At 40.2% G+C, this 20,475-nt stretch overlaps 1 protein-coding gene across 1 annotated transcript; it reads right to left on the reverse strand.

The window, feature by feature from the left end:
* Positions 1–327: 327 nt before the first annotated feature.
* Positions 328–10,835, reverse strand: SMIM8 (small integral membrane protein 8). The gene is made up of 3 exons (XM_069598315.1): positions 10,767–10,835; positions 2,388–2,545; positions 328–796 (listed from the first exon to the last, which is right to left on the reverse strand). Exons 2-3 carry the CDS (start codon positions 2,520–2,522, stop codon positions 638–640), a joined length of 294 nt encoding a protein of 97 aa, XP_069454416.1. The 5' UTR covers positions 2,523–2,545; positions 10,767–10,835; the 3' UTR covers positions 328–637.
* Between the last annotated feature and the right edge of the window lie 9,640 nt (positions 10,836–20,475).

Below are 20,475 nucleotides of genomic sequence, written 5' to 3' on the forward strand. Positions count from 1 at the left end.
ATATTGTCTGGTTATTTTTTTTAAAGGAAAACTCCAATTACTCTGGGTTATTCTTTCATGTAATCTTTATTTTAGTAATTGAGTGGGAGTATCTTTTCAACTGAAATAAAAATCTGGACCAAAATTAGCTGAAATGGAAAACTGAAATATATGACCCATCTGTAATTCTGTAAAAACTGTTTTTAACTGCAGGCTTTATAATAATTTATAATCATTTTCTTCTTCACCAGGTAGAAAAAGACCACTGCCTTTGCAAATAGCAAAACTAAACCTTCGTAACAGCTGTAAATGAACATTCCCCTTAAAATATTAACAATACCATGCAAATTTAAGAGCAGCAGCACTTTTATTGGACAGAACTTTATAATTTACAAAAATGACTTCCATTCTCAAGGCACTTTTTTAAAAGAGGATTTAATAAAATTAAAATACTGAACAGCTCTTTCTGTGGAAAAAAGAATGCGATAACGGCTTCCATTTTGAAAGGACAACATTCTCTCTAGGGGTCTGGCTGCAATCGCCATCCTTCTTCCTCAGCAGCATCTTCTGGAACAACAAACAAGACACTGTGTGGTCCTAATCTTCAGCTGAAGATTTCAGAGCCCCCGTAAACCTTCATCTGCAGCAACCAGCTCAGTTAATCCCACTTAGACGTTTTCCTCCTCATGTAACTGTTTCCCTCACTATCAATAGCTTCATAGAGGTCCTTCTCATTCTCCCGCGTCGCATGTAGGTAACCGATATAAGCCACGCAAAGCGAAAGGGTTATTAATCCGAAAGCCATTACAGGTTTGTTCTGTCAAAGAAAAAAAAAAATCACAAGGTCTCAATAAGACCAATCATTTGAGGAGACTCAAATATCTCCTGCACTTTCTGCTCGTCATGCCAAGGCTTTAGTACCACACCAGCATTCCTAGGGTAAAATTCCATTTCTAATATTCATCCATTTCTTTATTCAGTTAACTCAACTCCTGATAACTTAGAGACTATGGAAGACTCTTCCTTCTTCTCTTCACAGCTGGGACATCTCCGACCTTCACCTTTAGAAGGTCCGGTGCTCAGTTTTCAGTTACCTATGTTGTGAAGAAGTTGCTTATCTTTTTTGGGCCCAAGTTTCCCATCTGCAAACCTTAAATCTGTTATTTTTATTAAGAAGTGAGGAATGAAGTCTACATGCTTTTCTTGTCACCCAGGATCATGAAAAACTGACAGAAAGCCTTTCATGTTATATACCAGGTACAGCAAAACAGACACACCCTTCTCTGGGAACTTATTCTGTTACCTCAAGAAACACAGTCATAGAATAGATATGCTGTTACAATAACTCTGATTTGCTGTGTAAAATCCAAGACCCTAAGAGGCAAAGGGATGCTACTTTGATTTTGTTTTTTTTGGTCACACCACACACTTTTGGGGATTTTAGTTCCCCAGCCAGGGATTGAACATGGGCCCTTGGCAGTGAGAAGGCAGAGTACTAACTACTGGACAGCTAGGGAATTCCTGAATTTTTTTAAAAAGAGCTTTTAAATTCTGTATTTTCTGCTTCTGTCATCATTTCTGCTTCTGTTTCATTACTATTCTTAATCATCAAAAAAATCAAGGTCAAACTTTTTCAGTGGGATGGACATCTGAGAAACGCCACTCGCTCAGAGCAGCTTACTTTTGCAGTTCTTGAACTGTACTTGGCAAGTAAAAAAACACATTAGTTCAAAGTTTTTAAAACAGTCTACCTTGATTTAATGATTTTATTGCTAAATTGACCTATTTAACTTTCTATACTGGTAACTATGTTACTAAAATTCTAATCAAATTCAAACATTTAAGTAAATTTTATGACTTGATCTGCATTTTTCAAAAAATAAAACTTAACAAATCAAATGTATTCAGTAACTTGTTACAAAAATATGATTAGCTAACTCCCTAACAGTGTATAAATGCATGTTTTCATATTTTTCAATATATGTTTGCTAAATCTCCTAGGTTAAAATATTATTAATAAGCCTAGGATTATAGACTGATCAGATTTTCATTCTGTTTTGTTTCAATGGAAGGTCTTATTTACTTAATAAGTACCCGATCAAACAAGTTTCCTTAAAATCAATGCAGCTATTAAAATAAAATTTTAAACAGGAATTTGATCAGTTGATTAAAATTCAACTATTTACCATTTAAATTCTCAAACACCCTCAGAATAATTAGTTTTATATGTATATTTAGTGAAACAGCATTTAAGATTTTCCTTCCATCTGCTTCTTAACCAGAGAGGTCTTACTAGTTAACATCAAATTTCCATGATAAAATCAAATGTTACAGGAAAATCAGAGCTTTCTATTTCTGAAATCCTAGGTAAATTGAACATAAAGTCTTATCCTGGATGTATTTCTTACAGGTTTAATGAAGAGCTCTGGATTCACAGCTCGAAACAAGGTTGTGGTGCGGACCCCTCTGAGCCCTACGTTTCCCAGATCTTTCTCCTTGGGCGGTTCCTTTTTAAAGGCTGGAGGCTCAGGCGTTGAAGACATCTTGACTAACGATGATTTAATACCTAAAAATAAAATAAAAGACTTTTTTTCCCTTCAAAGTTACATTTTTCTGATAATGCTCTTAAAAAAAAATCATTCTACATTCAGTCTTTTTTTCGAATTCCAGTCTAGATATATACCAAAAGTGACAGTCAATTCTTTTATTACTTTGTATAATATGTACTTTGTAAATGGCCTTTAGGTTTTGTTTGGTAAAATGGTTATTTTTCATCTCGTGGAACTAGTGAGGTAGGCAAAAGTCGTTTTCCTACTTTCCCAGGAGCCTACGGAATTTGTTTGTTGGTATGAGTCACGCTGTATCTTGCTTATATGAAGGGGGTACTAAGGGTAGGAATGGCCAGTGGGTTATCCACACCTTCTTAATTTCCTTCCATTTTCACCGTTCCTCACCTTCCAACAGCCCTTTCAGGACACTGCCCTAAGAAGCATGAGTATTCTTCTGCTCCATTCCTCCCACTTTCCTTTCCCACCCCTCCGCCTCCCTCTACTGGGTCACCCCAGCACCAGCACCATGCAGGAGGGGTGAACAGCTGCTGTCCTTACTCCTCCTCCATCACCCACTCTCTGGCAACAAACACTATGCTACCTCCTTAATTAATTACTCAGGATCTATCCTAATAGATCCAAGTATGTCTTTTGGCTTCCGTTTCTCCCTGCTAGAATGTCAACACTTTGTGAATATTTTTTTCTTCTACATACTGCTGGGCAAAAGGTTATTCTTACCAATCCTGCCACCGAATGCTGGTGGGGTGGGTGGGGGGAAGTTTGGAAGGGAAAAGATAGGGAAAGAAAACTTTCCAAAGAACGGCTGAGATTCATGACAATATAATAAAATTCTTTGGGGGAAATGGCGAACCCTCAGTAAATGTTATGAAATGAGAGTCAAACACTCACGTTTAAACACTTGTTGGGGCTTTGTTTATTCAAGTATTAAGTTTTCCATTTTACAGTCTTTTATAAAAGCAATATTTCTGCAACCTTATTACTTATGGAGAAACTTAGGAGTTCAGTTTTTTCAAAAGTGAAAAAGATTAGTCAATGAGAAAACTCAACACATGTGATCCAAACACAGGAGTGTCCTGGGCAGAGAAGGTGTCCATCAGCAAGAGGACCTTGCTTTTCACTTCTTTCTTCCTCTTGCCAACCATTCTCAGTTATTCATCAAATAAACCTCATGTTCTCTAGACATGTATACTGGCTTCATCATCACTGGGGAGCAAATGAACATTTCTGAAGCCCTGGGGGTTAACTGACTTGCCAATGACAAGTGGTCTCATCTCTTCCGACCATGATGCATTACAGCAGAAAAGAATGATCATCAACCTCTATATACCTCTTCTTTGAAGTCCACTTTGGACATGAATTATATGAGGTAACAACTCATAAAACAGTTCAATAGCATTTAACACATCATTCAAGCAGTAACTAGCAATTTTTTAAAAACTTCAACAACATTCAAGTTACTAATTTTCTCTATTGGAACAGTGATTTTTTCCCACTACAGACAGCTTCTGAAACAGTTCCATAATATGCCTGAAATCTGTTCAGCCAGCACAAGCTTCCAACACATCATGCCTAAGGTTACCAAAACACTCCAATGTTTTCTGCTGAACCAGGGGTCCACTCACATGCACATTTCTTAGCTGAATTTCTTGAAACTGTAAACTGAAGAAAAATGCACAAACTTAAAGTTGCAAGATAAGTTTTATTTGGGGATCTTACTGAGGTCTATCGCCTGGGAGATAGCCTCTCAGCTATATATATATTGTATTTGCACAAGATTCTCTCTTTCCTTAGCTGAACCTACATTTACTTTGATGAAACAATAAGCAGTCAAGGTAGTATTTATTATACTGTAAACTCTAGACACCAATATTTCATTTATGTTAAACTGTTCATGTTAAACTCTTTGCCGGAAATGACAATTAAAGAATACATAGGCTGGAAACTACTGCAAATGTTTATTGAAAGGGACTTTTACATATTAAAGGGTTTCCCTGGTAGCTCAGATAGTAAAGAATCCACCTGCAATACAAGAGACCCCTTTTCAATTCCTGGGTAGGGAAGATCCGCTGGAGAAGGGATAGGCTACCCACTCCAGTATTCTGGACTGGAGAATTCCATGGACTGTACAGTCCACGGAGTCACAAAGGGTCGGAAATGACTGAGTGACTAAGTGTGTGCACGCACATGCACACACACACCCCTTACATTTATGAAAATAATTATACCAATATTATTTTAGTTAAATATAAAACTATATATTTAGTATTCTTAGGACTGGTCAGTGCATTTCTATTACAGTATGGCAAAATACTCCATATGACAAATCTTTGATTTGGAAATTATTTTAGAATCTTACACTTTAGAACTACTGACTTTAATTCATGCATAAATGTGGAGCTGGACCATAATGAAAACTGAGTGCTGAAGAATTGATGCTTTGGAACCGTGGTGTTGGAGCAGACTCTTGAAAGTCCCTTGAACTGCAGAGATATCAAACCAGACAATCCTAAAGGAAATCAGTCCTGAATATTCATTGGAAGGACTGATGTTGAAGCTGAAGTTCCAATACTTTGGCCACCTGACACGAAGAACTGACTCACTGGAAATGACCCTGATGCTGGGAGACTGAAGGCAGGAGGAAAAAGGGGATGACAGAGGATGAGATCGTTGGATGGTACCACCGACTAGATGAACATGAGTTTGAGCAAGCTCCGGGAGATGGTGATGAACAGGGAAGCCTGGCGTGCTGCAGTCAACGGGGTCGCAAAGAGTCGGACATGACTAAGTGACTGAACTGAATGACTGACTGATGCTTTAAATAAAAAGAGACAGATTACCAAGGCCCCAAAGGGACTTATTAGGTAAGAATCTGTAATAAGAACAGAACAAAATGAGACTTTTCATGTCAGAGAGTGTTCTTTTATATCCCCACACACGCCTGGCCCACAGAACGGCAGGAATATGACTGTGAAGGACATGCACGATGTGGTGGCTGAGTAAGTACATAAAATGCAAACCTTACTGGTTTCTTCACAGGTATGTTAATCAGAGCTGATATAAGTTCTAATTTTAAAAGCTACAGAACTAATCATAAATTCAAAGCACAGCAACAACCTATTCCAACAGAGTTACCATCTGACACATCCATTGGAGCTTCTAAGTCTCCCCATCACTTTCTCCCACTTCTTCTCTTTTTTTCCCCCACTGCAAAGCGCGAGGTAAATCACACTTACTTATTCGCATATGATATTGATCAATCTCTAGATATATTTGCTTTCAAGATGAGTTTATTCTTAAGCCAGGACCCACATTTATTGTGTTAAAAGGGGGACTCTCTCTCTCTAGTGTGCACACACGCATGCATGCACACACATACACAAACACACACGAGCAGGGATGATAGGAACTTGACGCTGCACTGCTGCTGGCCAATTTGGTGATTAATTTCTGCACCGGTTGACCTCTAAAACACTCAATAAGTTAGGTATCCCAGGGGCCACCCCATGGCTGTGCAATCTGTCCAGGTGCCCCATTCTTATTCTTCTTCATTATTTTCCATCACCCATTTCTTGTTCCCTTAAATAAGACATTGTGTACATAATTTTTTTAATAGAAGAGACTTGCATTTTTCATACCTGCCTATAAAAAAAGATCTAAACTAAGCTGTATTTACTTCATACATCTCTCTGGGACAAAGCACAAGTCTCTTCAACAACTGGTACTGGGAAAACTGGACAGCCACATGTAAAAGAATGAAACTAGAAGATTCTCTAACACCATACACAAACATAAACTTAAAATGGATTAAAGACCTAAGTTTAAGACTGGATACTATAAAACGCTTAGAGGAAAATACAGGCAGAACATTCTTTGACATAAGTCTCAGCAATATCTTTTTGGATCCCAAAGGATCCACCTACTACAGTGATGAAAATAAAAACAAAAATAGACAAATGCAACCTAATTAACTTAAAAGCTTTTGCACAGCAAAGGAAACCATAAACAAAATGAAAAGACAACCAAATATGGGAAAAAATACTTACAAATCATGGAATCAAGGGATTAATCTCCAAACATACAAATAGCTCATGCAGCTCAATATCCAAAAAAAAAAAAAAAAAAAAAATCAAACCAAACAAAAAATGGGCAGAAGACCTAAACAGACATTTCTGCAAAGAAGGGATACAGAAGGCCAAAAAGCAGATGAAAAGGTGCTCAACACTGCTAACTATCAGAGTATCAAAATCACTGTGAGGTATCACCTAGCACTGTTCAGAACATCCATCATTGAAAAATCTACAAATAATATGCTGGAGAGGATGTGGGGAAAAGGGAAACCTCCATCACTGTTTGTGAGAGTGTGAACTGGTGCAGCAGTATGGAGGCTTCTTAAAACACTAAAAATAGAGCTACTATATGATCCAGCAAACCCACTCCTGCACATATACCCAGAGAAAACCATAATTCAAAAAGATACAAGCACCGCAGTGTTCACTGCAGCACTATTTACAACAGCCAAGACATGTAAGCAATCTAACTGCCCACCAACAGATGAATGGATAAAGATGTGGTACATATACACAATGGAATCTTACTCAGTCCTAAAAAATGAAAGAAGAAAAGCTATGACAAACCTAGACAGTGTATTAAAAAGCAGAGACCTTACTTTGCAGACAAAGGCCCATATAGTTAAAGCTATGGTTATTCCAGAAGTCATGTATGGATGTGAGCGTTGGACTATAAAGAAGGTTGAATGCTGAAAAATTGATGCTTTTGAGCTGTGATGTTGGAGAAGACTCTTGAGAGTCCCTTGGACTGCAAGGAGATTCAACCAGTCCATCCTAAAGGAAATCAGTCCTGAATATTCATCAGAAGGACTGATGCTGAAGCTGAAACTCCAATACTCTGGACACCTGATGCGAAGAACTGACTCACTGGAAAAGACCCTCATGCTGGGAAAGACTGAAGGCAGGAGAAGAAGGGGACAACAAAGGATGAGATTGGCTGGATGGCATCACTGACTCAATGGACATGAGTTTGAGCAAGCTCTGGGAGATGGTGAAGGACAGGGAAGCCTGGTGTGCCGCAGTCCATGGGGTAGCAAAGATTTTGACACAACTGAGCAACTAAAAAATGAAATAATGCCATTTGCAGCAAAATGGATGGAGCTAGAGATCATACTAAGCAAAGTAAGTCAAAAAAGAGAAAGACAAATACCATATGATATCACTTATACATGGAATCTAAATGATACAACAAACTTATTTACAAAACAGAAACAGACTCACGGACACAGAAAACAAACTTATGGTTACAAAAAAGGGAATGGTAGCATGGGATAAATCAGGAATCTGGGATTAACATACACGACTATATATAAAATAATCAACAAGGATGTACTGTATAACACAGAGAGCTACACTCAATGTTTTGTAATAAACTATAAGGGAAAAGAATCTGAAAAAAACATATGTATAACTAAATCATACATTGTGCTGTACACCTGTAGCTAATACAGCACTGTAAATAAACTATACTCCAATCTAAAAGCTTTTTTTTAAAAAAAAAGATCTAAACTAAACTGTGTTTACTTCATAGATCCCTCCCAGCAAAAGGTTCTTTACCTTTTCCTCCTGCCCATTCTCTGGGGAAGGCAACAGGTGATGAGGGAGGAAGCAGCAGCCTCTTTGTAGCAACGCCCTAAAGTGTGAGTGAAAATGGTGCCCCCAGAACAAATACACTGTGAGAGACGGTACAAAGATGATCTTTAGCAGTAGGAATTTTAAACCATTTTCTCTCCTTTATTAAAATTCTGCTCTGTGGGATAATCCAGAATGTACTTGGCAGCTGATATTAAACAATTTGTTGGCACAAAACTGGCATGACATAAAAATTAGACCACGATATAAAGAATATGATTTACTCTGGTGAAAAACTTAGTCCTTAGATACTCATTTTGAAATAAACATCTGAACAGAAGATAAATGGAAAAAAAAAAAAAAGGCCAGAATCAGAAAATACTGGTGAGAAGGAATACCAGGAATTAAATAAAAGCCTTAGGGAATTATAAAATGGACAAAATACTTTCAGGATATATACATGTACTTGTTATTTTTGTTTCACATACCACACTATTTCAGAATTTAAGAAAATAACTTGAAGTTTGGGGCAGGACACCTTAAAAATAATTTGATTTAGAATAAACAAGTTCAGGGCAGAATCAGACAGGTTTCTGTCTTAAAGGAATGTACCATTGTTGCAAATTCCAACTTTGCTACCGATTAGGTGTATGTTTTTGAGTGACAACTTCTCTAAGCTTCAGTTTGCACTTTTATAAAAGGGATATTACCTATTACATAGAATGACTTTGTAGATTAAATGAGGTAACATTTTTTAAAGGACATAACAGAAGTTCAACAAATGGTAGCTATTTTCATCTCCACCAATTAATTCAATCCTTTTTTCCATACAAATCTAAACCAAAAGAGATTGACTGTCTTTGCCCATGGAAGAATGAGATAATCCAGGTCACTCAAGTTCCAGCCAACCCCTGGTCCACCATACACCTGTAAATCACTAAGACTCAGCATTTGTCAGTCATTACAAGATTTAAAAAATGTAACAAAATGTTTAAATTGGAGTATAATTGCTTTACAGTGTTAGTTTCTGCTGCATAACAACAGTGAATCAACTATATGTATACATATATTCCCCCTCTCTTGAGCCTCCCACCCACCCTTGTCCACCCCTCTAGTCTCACAGAGCACTGAACTGAGCTTCCTGTGCTATCAGCAGCTTCCCGCTAGCGATTTTACAAGGTAGCCTATGTGTGTCAATGCTGCTCTCTCCATCTGTCTCACCATCCCCTTCCCAGCCCCCCTCACCATCCACAGTCTGTTCTCCACATCTGTCTCTCTGTTCCTGTCCTGCGAATGGCTTCATCAGTACCATTTTCTAGACTCCATATACATGCATTAATATACAATATTTGTTTTTCTCTCTCTGACCTTCTCCACTCTGTATGACAGACTCCAGGTTCAACCACTTCTCTACAAATGACCCAATTTAGTTCATTTTTATGGCTGAGTAATAGTCCAACTGGAGAAGACAATGGCACCCCATTCCAGTACTCTTGCCTGGAAAATCCCATGGATGGAGGAGCCTGGTAGGCTGCAGTCCATGGGATCGCTAGGAGTCCCACACGACTGAGCAACTTCACTTTCACTTTTCACTTTCATGCGTTGGAGAAGGAAATGGCAACCCACTCCAGTGTTCTTGCCTGGAGAATCCCAGGGACAAGGGAGCCTGGTGGGCTGCCGGCTCTGGGGTCGCACAGAGTCGGACACGACCTAGCAGCAGCAGCAGCAGCAGCAGCAGCAATATTCCAACAAAGCACAAAATTATAATCACTTAATTTTTTAAAATTTATTTTTAATTGAAGGATAATTGCTTTACAATACTGTGTTGGTTTCGGTCATACATCAACATGAATCAGATAGATACACACATGTCCCCTCCCTTTGGGGTTTTAAATTTTAAAGATGAACTGTGCATTTGTTGTTTTTAAGATAAAAGAGGAGTGGTTTTTTTTTTAATCCCTTGAAATTTACCATACCTAGAGACAGATACAGACAAAGAATGTTATTTACAAAAGATGTTGCCAACAATCTGAGGGTGTAAAGTACTATTTGGGTCCGCTGCCTTCCCCATACTGTGGGACCTACACTACATCTTGCTATTAGTCAAAGACAGATGCCTTTGAAGCCTCCAGGAAAAGAAACTGCATTCAGTTAAGTTCTAAGAAGTTCATTCTCTTGCAGGGGGCACACAGGACTGTAAACACAGTTAAAAAGAAAAGAGGAACCTCACGTGAAAAAATTACAAAACCACTTTCCCCTAATTAGGAGTTTGGTGAGGTGGGATACCAAAAAAACTATCCAGAAAATGAGAAGATTCTTTGGATGAATGTGTCCACGTATGGGGCGGGACACCGGCCCGTGGGGTCAGAAACCTCCAGATCGAGCTCTGGCAGTTCACCGAGTGGCGACGCCTGTGCCGGGAAAGAGAGGGGCTCGAGAGAACGCCGCCGAGTCCGAATCCACGCACCTGGGAGCGAGGTCCACAGGCCGGTCGGGCCCGCCAAAGCCAGGATCAAGACCGCTGTAGAGCGGCCACCTCGTCCCCGACCCCACCACCCCAGCCCCTTCCGCCGCTCACCTGTCGCGGGGTCACCTCGTCTGCCCGCCCGCCGCACTCCATCTCGTCTCCTCCTGCGGGAGAGAGCGTCTCAGTGCACTCCGCAAACTCGGCGCTGCAGCGGCCCCTACAGCCTGGAGGCTGCGGCTCAGGGGCGCGGGAGTTGCGGCGATGAGTTTAGCGCCTCTCAACATCCCTGGTCCTCCAGTCCAACGGAGGGATGGAGTTTGCAAGGGGCCTTTTAGGTTTCTTCCTTTTGTGCCTTACGTTTTCAGTCCCCTCGGTTCCAATAACTTTCCAGTTTCGCATGTGTGTTTTGTATAAGTGAAAGAAGAAATCACCTAGAACTACATTTATTTAATGGAAGGGGAAAGCTTTCTGATTTGGGAAAGAACACTTGAATCTGGTCTCCTCCCGGCCTTATTTTATGGGCACAGTCTTTCAAATGCACAGTTAGTGCTCTGCCATTCTATTAGTGCTTTGAAATTCCAAGATGTGGTTATGGTTGTGATTTTCACACACTTTGCTGATGGTGATGGAGTGGGTTGCCATACCCTCCTCCAGGGGATCTTCCCAGCCCAAGGATCCAATTGGGCTCTCCTGGAGAGCTACACACTGGAGTGGGTAGCTTATCCCTTCTCCATGGGAACTTCCTGACTCAGGAATGGAACCAGGGTCTCCTGCATTGCAGAGAGATTCTTTACCAGTTGAGCTACCAGGAAGCCCTAAATGCCAAATACCACTACGCAAAGAAAAGCACTTTTACTATCATGATCAACCTAAAGTGATCAAGTAAAAGAATAAGTGAAACCTAAGAACCTGTTTAATAAAAAAAAGCATAAACTATAGGTAATTATAAGAGAGAAAAGCCTAAAGATCTTGTCAATTTAATGGATATGAGTACAATGCAAATGATATGAATAGACAATAGTTCTATTTTATGATGCTTTTAAGAAATTACTTTGAAGAATGATGCTAGTCTGAATGCAGCTTTTATAATCCTGTTTTAAAATAGCATCATCAATATTTAATAATATTTAACAAGAGATCTGATATTTGCTAGGGTTAGGAGGTTTTATATTTGATGGGATTAGCTACATAAAACAAAGTTTCATCCATGAGAACATTCATTCAAGTTTACAAAAGGTGTCTGTTTTAATTAGAAGTTTCCAAAGTGTGCTCCAGGGACAATACTGGTGGTTTGTGAGCCCTTTCAAGGGAATCTCATATGTGCTGGTGCATTTTTTTTCAGGCAAGAATTAATAGTTAATTTATAAGGTGTAATAAAATTATATTAACATTACTATGATGTTAATATGGTGTTTTGTCAAAGGCAGGGTTTGTTTTATTGCTGCTATAATTTTTATAAAATAAATGCTGGCTTCTTTTCCTTAGCATCAGTCCAAGTCAAAGTAGTTGATATAATTAATGTAGGTTCAGCATACAATTTTTATTTTCAGCTGCAAATAACTGAAAGTATCTCAAGTGTGAAAGGATCTGTATTGCCTCATGTAATTAGGTACAGGGAGGGGACTTGTTTGGGGAACAATGAGACATGGTACATCCATATATGCCAACAGGGCTCTCTTGTCTCATTTCTCTATGTGCTTCTTACATACACTTACTCCATGTCTTGGAGTAGGGTTCATTGTGTTAAGGTTCATCCAAGTGGAAAGGGAGTTTTTCTAATCATCTATATAGCAAGTCTCATAAAAGAGCTCTGACTGGCTTTCATGACTTTTGGGTCATGTACCATTTTTCAGGACAAATTGCTGTGGACAGGAGGAAGGGATACCATGGCTGGCCCAGCCTGGGTCAAGGTCATATCATCATACCTCTGAGATTTAGGATGGGGTAGAGGTACTGCTGCTGCTGCTGCTGCTAAGTCATGTCAGTCATGTCCCACTCTGTGCAACCCCACAGACAGCAGCCCACCAGGCTCCCATCCCTGGGATTCTTCAGGCAAGAATACTGGAGTGGGTTGCCATTGCCTTCTCTGGTAGAGGTACTAGGAAGACAAAACCAGCAGATTTCCACCTTACCAGTAGACCTGCTTTCTAGTCCAGATTACACAGAACTCCTGAGAAGCAGCAGCTGGCAGGGACCACGGAACAGAACTTTTCCACCAAGGGGTGCCACAGCCACACCCTCACATGCTGGTGAGGGGATATGTTCTTCTTATGGTGAGAGAAAGGCCAGGGTGGAAGAACTGGGTGGACCTGGTGCTGAACACACATGTGAGACTCCTGAGGGACTTAAAAAAAACAGTGTCACTACCTGCCACTATACAATTTATTTCTTTATTGTCTTTCTTCTCCATTATTCTTCATGTAAGCTCCATGAAGACATGAATGTGGAGTCCTATTCCAAGGCTACAGGTGCAAGACCTGGCATGAAGGCTACAGAAGGGGAGCCCAGAAACACGGTCATCTCCAGAACTGAATAAGCCCCTTTGTAACCGTTGTCAAAAGGCCCTCAATCATCACCAGCAAGCTTCCTGACTCCATATTAGGCAAAATGCCCACATCAGTGCTCACCCTATAGCACGCTAACCAATCACCTGATGCCAACCTCCAGCAGGAAATTTCTCTGTCTTGAGGCTATAAAAATCTCCTACCAACCCATGAAGCGTTGGCTTTCCCAGTTCTGTCAGGAAGTCGGCCTGCTGTGTTTGCAGCACCCACATTACCTCTGCTGTTTACTCTTAATAAACTCACTCCCTTCTGAAATGCTCTGTGTCTGGAAATTCTTTTCCAACCTGTGCTAGGATTGCCATGACAATGAATACGCCATGAAAGCTCCATGGAGCTTCTTCAAGGAAGCTGCCTGAAGGCTCTATAATTTGTTCATAGGTGTATTTCCAGACATGAAGAGCTCCAGGAATACTCACTGAAGGGATGTTAAGTGGACTAGGGAGATGGTGAGGAGGAGGTTCCATGATGAAGAACAGCCAACCAACCCATTGTACTGTGCCACTGGACCATGAGGAGCACTTTTCCAGAATGGAGTGCAAGTGAGATATTGTGAAAGGGGGCCTAGTGGAGGAGGGTAGAGCTGTTAGGATGGGCCTGCAGGCCCACAGTTGTGAAAGCAGAATCAAAATGGAGTTGGTATTGCGGAGAGAATGCTCTCAAATGGAGCCAGGAGGCCATCGAGAAAGTGTGACTTGACACACGTCTCAGCCTGGATGGAACCTGACTTTTGATCACTTACCATCTAAAGCAGGTGTCCAGAGAATCTGCCCAGTGTTCCAGAAACTCAAGATACTTATTGGATTTCCCTAAAATAACTAGTGATGGCCTATCACTTAAGGACAAATATTTCCTTTCTTGGACTTGCCTGGTGAATTCACCTGCCAGTGCAGGAGACACAGATTTGATCCCTGGTCTGGGAAGATCCTACATGCTGCAAAGCAACTAACCCCTGTGCCACAACTACTGAGCTTGTGCTCTAGAGCCAGGGAGCTGCAACTACTAAGCCCATGTGCTACAACTACTGGAGCCCGCATGCTCTAGAGCCCATGCTCCCCAGCAAGACAAGCTACCACAGTGAGGAGCCTGAGCACCACAGCTCGAGAGTAGCTCCCACTCAGAGTAACGAGAGGAGAGCCCCCACACCAATGAAGACCCAGGACAGCCAACATTAACTAATTGATGAAATTTAAAAAAATTTCCTTCCTTTCACCAAAGTCAATCATAATTATTGAACAATCTTATGGCTTTTGCTTTCATAAGTGTCTGAGTCTCTTCCCCAGAAGAGTCTTTCATTTGGTTTTATCTGAATCTGTCTCCCAAATTGTAATTTTTAAGACCCCTCAAAAAGCTCTTTGTTCTTTGCAGCCTTGATACTGATTATTGTTGGACATCAATTCTGTGACTACCTCCAAGAGCAACCAAGGCTGCAGAACCTTCTCTCAACTGAGGCACAGATGTTTCATTCCTATATCAATCTGCTTCCATCATTGGTAAAAACACAAACAAATCCCCAAGTCCACCCTTCCTACTGTTTCACCCTTGCCCAAATCCAATTTCCAAAAATAGGGGGAGCCCCCTGAGGTAGAGAGGGGCCCATGCAAGGCTTTGCAACCTGCCTGTTTAACTAGCCATGCCCTTGGGTGGGGAGACCCTGAGATTTACAGGTAGGACAAATATGCCAGTGAAACACCAGTATCAATGTTCATGAGACCTTATTTTTATCTAGATGCTTGAAAAGCTTGGGATATTTGGGTTGTACTAGAAACTACTGTTTCCTGTACATATCTTTGAAACAAAGCAAATTTAATGTAGTTATAAAATGCAGTATATTTAAAAATTTACAAACATTTAGAGAGAGGTTGCAGAGCCTAACAGATGAATTCACAAGATGCTTAGTGTTTCTGAAGTCTTGTCAATTGGTCTGACATCCACATACCCTCAGCATTTTCCCACATCAGGGGTTTGCAATCTGAGCAAGCGTCAGACTCGCTCAGAGGGCTTGTTAAAACACCAGCTGTGACTGTGTGCTCAGTCACTCAATCGTGTCCGACTTTTTGCCACCCCATGAACTGTGGCTGGCCAGGCTCCTCTGTCCATGGGATTTGCTGGGCAAGACTATCGGGGTGGGTTGCCATTTCCTCCTCTAGGGGATACTCCCAACCCAGGGACTGAAACTGCTTCAGTTACCAGTGTCTCAGAAAGGAGGTTTGGGGTGGGGCCTGAGAAATTCCACTGTAAGTTCCCAGGTGCTGCTGTTCCTCCTCCTTAGACCTCACCTTGGGAACCACATACATTCGTGGTGAGTCACTTTCCTTCTTCATCCGCCATGTAAGATATAACTGGTTTTTATAATATAGTTTCTACCCTGGGGAGAGGGATGTGTCATATTTTAACTCATCTTAAGAAATTCCTCTGGAGATTTATATGTCTGGCTGGATGAAGCCTCCAGCAAACCAGACAAAATGGCCATTACAGATGGTGGAGATTTAAATACAGTTGGTGTTGATCCTAGGTCTGCATGGATTAGGATCAGTGTAAATATAATCAAGTGAGTGGGATAATTTGGGGGGCAATGACATTTATCTTGAGAAGATGCTTCCTAAGCTTCAAAAACAAAACAGAGATTTGGACCTACTGCATAGCATAGAGAACTATAATCAATATTTTGTAACAACCTATAAGGGAAAAGAATTTGGATAAATATATATATATGTGTATGCACATATATATGTATGTGTGTATAACGGAATCATTTTGCTGTACACCTGAACTAACACAACACTGCAAATCAACTATGCTTCAATTTAAATAAATGAACAGAGCTCTTAGGAAGATTAGAAACTCTATTCTAATTATTTTTACCTCTATCCTTTTAGGCCATAAAGCAAGTAATTGAGTTACTTCAATGCATAAAATATAATAAAGACCTTTATTGCAATGGCCCTAAAAGAATGTCATGAACTTGCTTAAACAAATAAGAAAAGTCTCTTTAAGTTCGAATGAGAAAGATTCCCTTTTCTTCTATTTTCTTTGACTCTCTCTCTTTTCTCCTGTTCTTTCTTTAGTTTGAAAACACTTGGAGCTTTTCCTCAAGTAATGTGGAAGTTGTTATACAGCAGATGAGACACAGGGCAGGTTATTTGTGGATTACGGTAAGTGTTTTTATCCACAGGAAAGCTGTGACTGCGCTGAAGTAAGGTAACCTGGTGACAAGCTAAGTGCTTTTCTGGATTAATGACAACATTAATGTTGTTAAAATCCACAGTGAAAAGGCAAAGCAAGAGGCCAGCCTCCGTGTGAACAGGAGTAGAGGTTTTCTAAACTGACCCAGAGGCTTGCTCTATTTCTGGTTTTTGTTTGTTTGTTTTAAATTAATTTTTACTGGAGAATACTTGCTTTACAATGTTGTGTTAGTTTCAGCTTTACAGCAAAGTGAATCAGCCATGTATGCTCATTTGCGACCCTATGGACTGTAGCCTGCAGGCTCCTCTGTCTATGGGATTTTCCAGGCAAGAATACTAGAGTGGGTTGCCATTTCCTTCTCCAGGAGATCTTCCCAACCCAGGAATCAAACCTGTGTCTCCTGCATCTCCTGCATTGGCAGGCGGGTTCTTTACCACTCTGAGCCACCTGGGAAGAACCCCTTTATTTTGGACTTCCTTCTCATTCAGGGCTCCACAGTACATTAAGTAGAGTTTCCTAATCTATACAGTATGTTCTCATTAGTTATCTATTTTATACATAGTATCAATAATGTATATATGCCAATCCCAGTCTTCCATTTCATCCCACATACCCCTTTCCCTGCTTGGTAGCCATATAGTTATCCTTGACTTCTGTGTCTCTGTTTCTGCTTTGTAAATAGGATCATCTACACTGTTTTTCTAGATTCCACATATATGCGTTAATATACCATATTTGGGGTTTTTCTTACTAACTTCACTCTGTCTGACATTCTCTAGGTCCACCCACATCTCTACAAATGATCCAATTTCTGTTCTAGATAAATCAGACTCTACCACTCACTCCAAGCAACCAAGAGTGTCTGTCTCTCTTCAAACCACGCAGATGTACTCTGTAGCCTGTTACCAAACTTACAGACATTTAGAGAGAGGTCCCAGAGTCTAACAGATCATCATGAACATCATATTGTACAGCGTGTGTTTGCAGAAAGGATGCAGAGCTTTGATCAATTAATTGAGTGGGCAGGCAGAGTAAGAGTGCTCTGCCACTAGTGCCTGGATGCCTGATGGGATGAAGCCAAGTCACACAGGCACAGAGTAACAGAAGGCGCATGAATTGAGGCAAACAGAGTAACAGGATTGTGTAATTATGAGGAATTATTTCCTTTTGTCCAGATTTTCTTTAAGATTGTTGGTATATTTATTTTCTATAGCAAGCATTTAATATAAACTGGTGATAGAATTTAGATCTTTCTTTTACTCACTTCTGTTCTTTCTTCCCAGGTGGCTCGGTGGTAAAGAATCCACCTGCCGATGCAGGAGACATGGATCTGATCTCTGGGTTGAGAAGATCCACTGGAGAAGGAAATGGCAACTCACTCCAGTACTCCTGCCTGGAAAATCCCATGGACAGAGGAACCTGGTGGGCTAGAGTCATGGGGTTGCAAAGAGTTGGACGCAACTGAGTGACTGAGCGCACACATATGGTGCTAGAATTTAGACTTTTCTTCTATTTGCCTCTATTTTTAAAATAATCTTCTTGTTTAATTAAAAGAAAGTATACTAATCCTAAGTGAACAGCTTGATGGATTCTTACCAAGTGTACACACTCAAGTGACCACCACTTGAGTTAGGAGCTAGGATATCTCAGAATATCCCATAAGGGCATCTCAGAACCCCATCACACCTCCTCTCAGTCATATCCAGCCCCTTCTCTGGTAACTGGCATTTTTATTTTTATCACCACGTATTAATTTTTTAAACTTTTATGTTTTAAAATTCATTCATATTAATGCACTTAGTCTGTTATTTATTTCCATTGCTACACAGTATTGCATTGTCCTGAGAAGTGAGATTTCCTGCCTCAACATGAACTTAACTAATGGGACTGACTGCTGAGACCACCCAGTGTCAATACAACAAGGAAGATACAATAGCAGATCAATAAATTACATTACTATTTAAATCAGGAAATTTTTTGCTAACCAATTAACAAGCGAACAGTTTTCCTGTCTAGGTAAACAACTCACTTACCAAGACAATGGTTTTATTTCTAGAAAACTCACCTGCAGAATGTCCCTTTGCTATGACCACTCCTAAAATATGGTATCATGAATTTGACCCAATTCTAACCAGTTCCCTACCTTGAAAGACCTGCCATTAATCTTGTAAGCCCAGAATTCCAAACCCTAAAAACACTCTTCCCTAATTCCCTCATTACAAAGACTCTGTAAGCTTTGCTTGATTAACAGTTTTTCCTGGTAGTCTTTGTGAGGAGGTTGAAAATATGAATATGTCACAGTTCATGTACCCATTCTTATACTGATGGACATTTGGGTATTTTCGGTTTGAGACTGTTATGAATATTAGTGTATTTTGATGCACATATATACACACTTGGCATTAGAACTGCTGAGTCATCAGTGGGTGTATGTTCAATTTTACTACATTTAATAGTTTCCAAAGCAATTGCACCATTTATACTTCACCAGCAGTGTGTGAGTTTCAGTGTTGCACACTCCCACCAGTATCTTTTCAATTTCAGTTATTCTGGTGGGTGTGTAGTGTGCTCTGGGCCTTCTCCTTTCTCTGCAGTGCCTGACACAGGTCATTACATATGCTGGGTTTCCTTCTCAGCCTTTCCAATAGGCTAAAGATGCTAAACAGTCTCTGAGACTGCTATGAAGCTCTGACTCTGGGCGCCATAGTGTTAATTCTGTGTATACCCATATGCAGGCTGGGTGTAAAATTAACTGTGTGGAGAGTTGCACCATAAAGAAGGCTGAGCACCGAAAAACGGATGCTTTTGAGCTGTGGTACTGGAGAAGACTCTTGAGAGTCCCTTGGACTGCAAGGAGATCAAACCAGACAATCCTAAAGGAAATCAACCCTGAATATTCACAGGAAGGACTGATGCTGAAGCTGAAACTCCAATTCTTTGGCCACCTGATGTGAAGAGCAGACTCACTGGAAAAGACCCTGAAGCTGGGAAAGATTAAGGGCAAGAGGAGAAGGGGGCAACAGAAGATGAAGTTGTTGGATGGTATCACTGATTCCATGGACATGAGTTTGAGCAAATTCCAGGAGACAGTGAAGGACAGGGAAGCCTGGCATGCTGGAGTCCATGGAGTCACAAAGAACCCAACATGACTTAGTGACTGAATAACAACAAATTATACTACAGGGAGCAGAAGGTAAGCATACTTAGGCATCAAAACTTAGAGGAGCGCATAGCTGTCTTACGTCCATGTTTACTTTACAAAACACCATCTGCTGAAATGTTTTGGCAACACATGGAGTGGCCAAGCCACGGGCTCTAAGCTCTGAATGGAATTTCAAGTGTGTGCCTCTCATTAAAATCATACACACACAAAAGACTGAGGTAAATTTTAATCTGGATGTGGTTTCATTTTGATTTTTTAAAGTTTAGTACAGGCACTGGAGGAAGTATTTGACCCAATTATTTCATCTTCTGTAGTTATATATGTATTAATATTTTTGCCCATCGATTGCATTGAAATAACCAGTAGCTCCTACTTTTAACCTATTGAGATCCCCTTTCATATGAGAATCTCAAATTGTTTCAACTATGACTCATTAGTCCTTTTTAACTGTAAATTTAACTTTTATTAAATGCCTATCACAGGTCAGACATTGTTATCCAATACCTGCACATTGCTGCCGGATAATGCAGCTGACTCCTGAGCACATAATGAAGTTAGAGTCAGTGAGTATTCCAGCCACCCGGGAGTAGGGGATACTTACTCGTGTATGTATCTATTTATATTTCATATTATTAATATCCAGGGCACATTTACAGATTTCTATAGACTTTTCTATACACAGTGGGATTTTGTTGCCTGTGCTTATGTCTCCCATTTAGAATCTAACTATCAAAATAGTATTATTTTTTGGAAGGATGGGGAGGCATGCAAGGATTAAATTAGGAACCATTTGACACAAATTGGTGGAGAAGATATAAATCTGTAGTTTGTTCTCCAATATCTGCATTAACATTTACATATACACAAAGCCATTCATATTACTGTTTTTCTTAAAGAAAATTCAAATAAT

Source organism: Ovis canadensis, chromosome 8 (assembly GCF_042477335.2).
Source record: "Ovis canadensis isolate MfBH-ARS-UI-01 breed Bighorn chromosome 8, ARS-UI_OviCan_v2, whole genome shotgun sequence".
Taxonomy (NCBI): domain Eukaryota; kingdom Metazoa; phylum Chordata; class Mammalia; order Artiodactyla; family Bovidae; genus Ovis; species Ovis canadensis.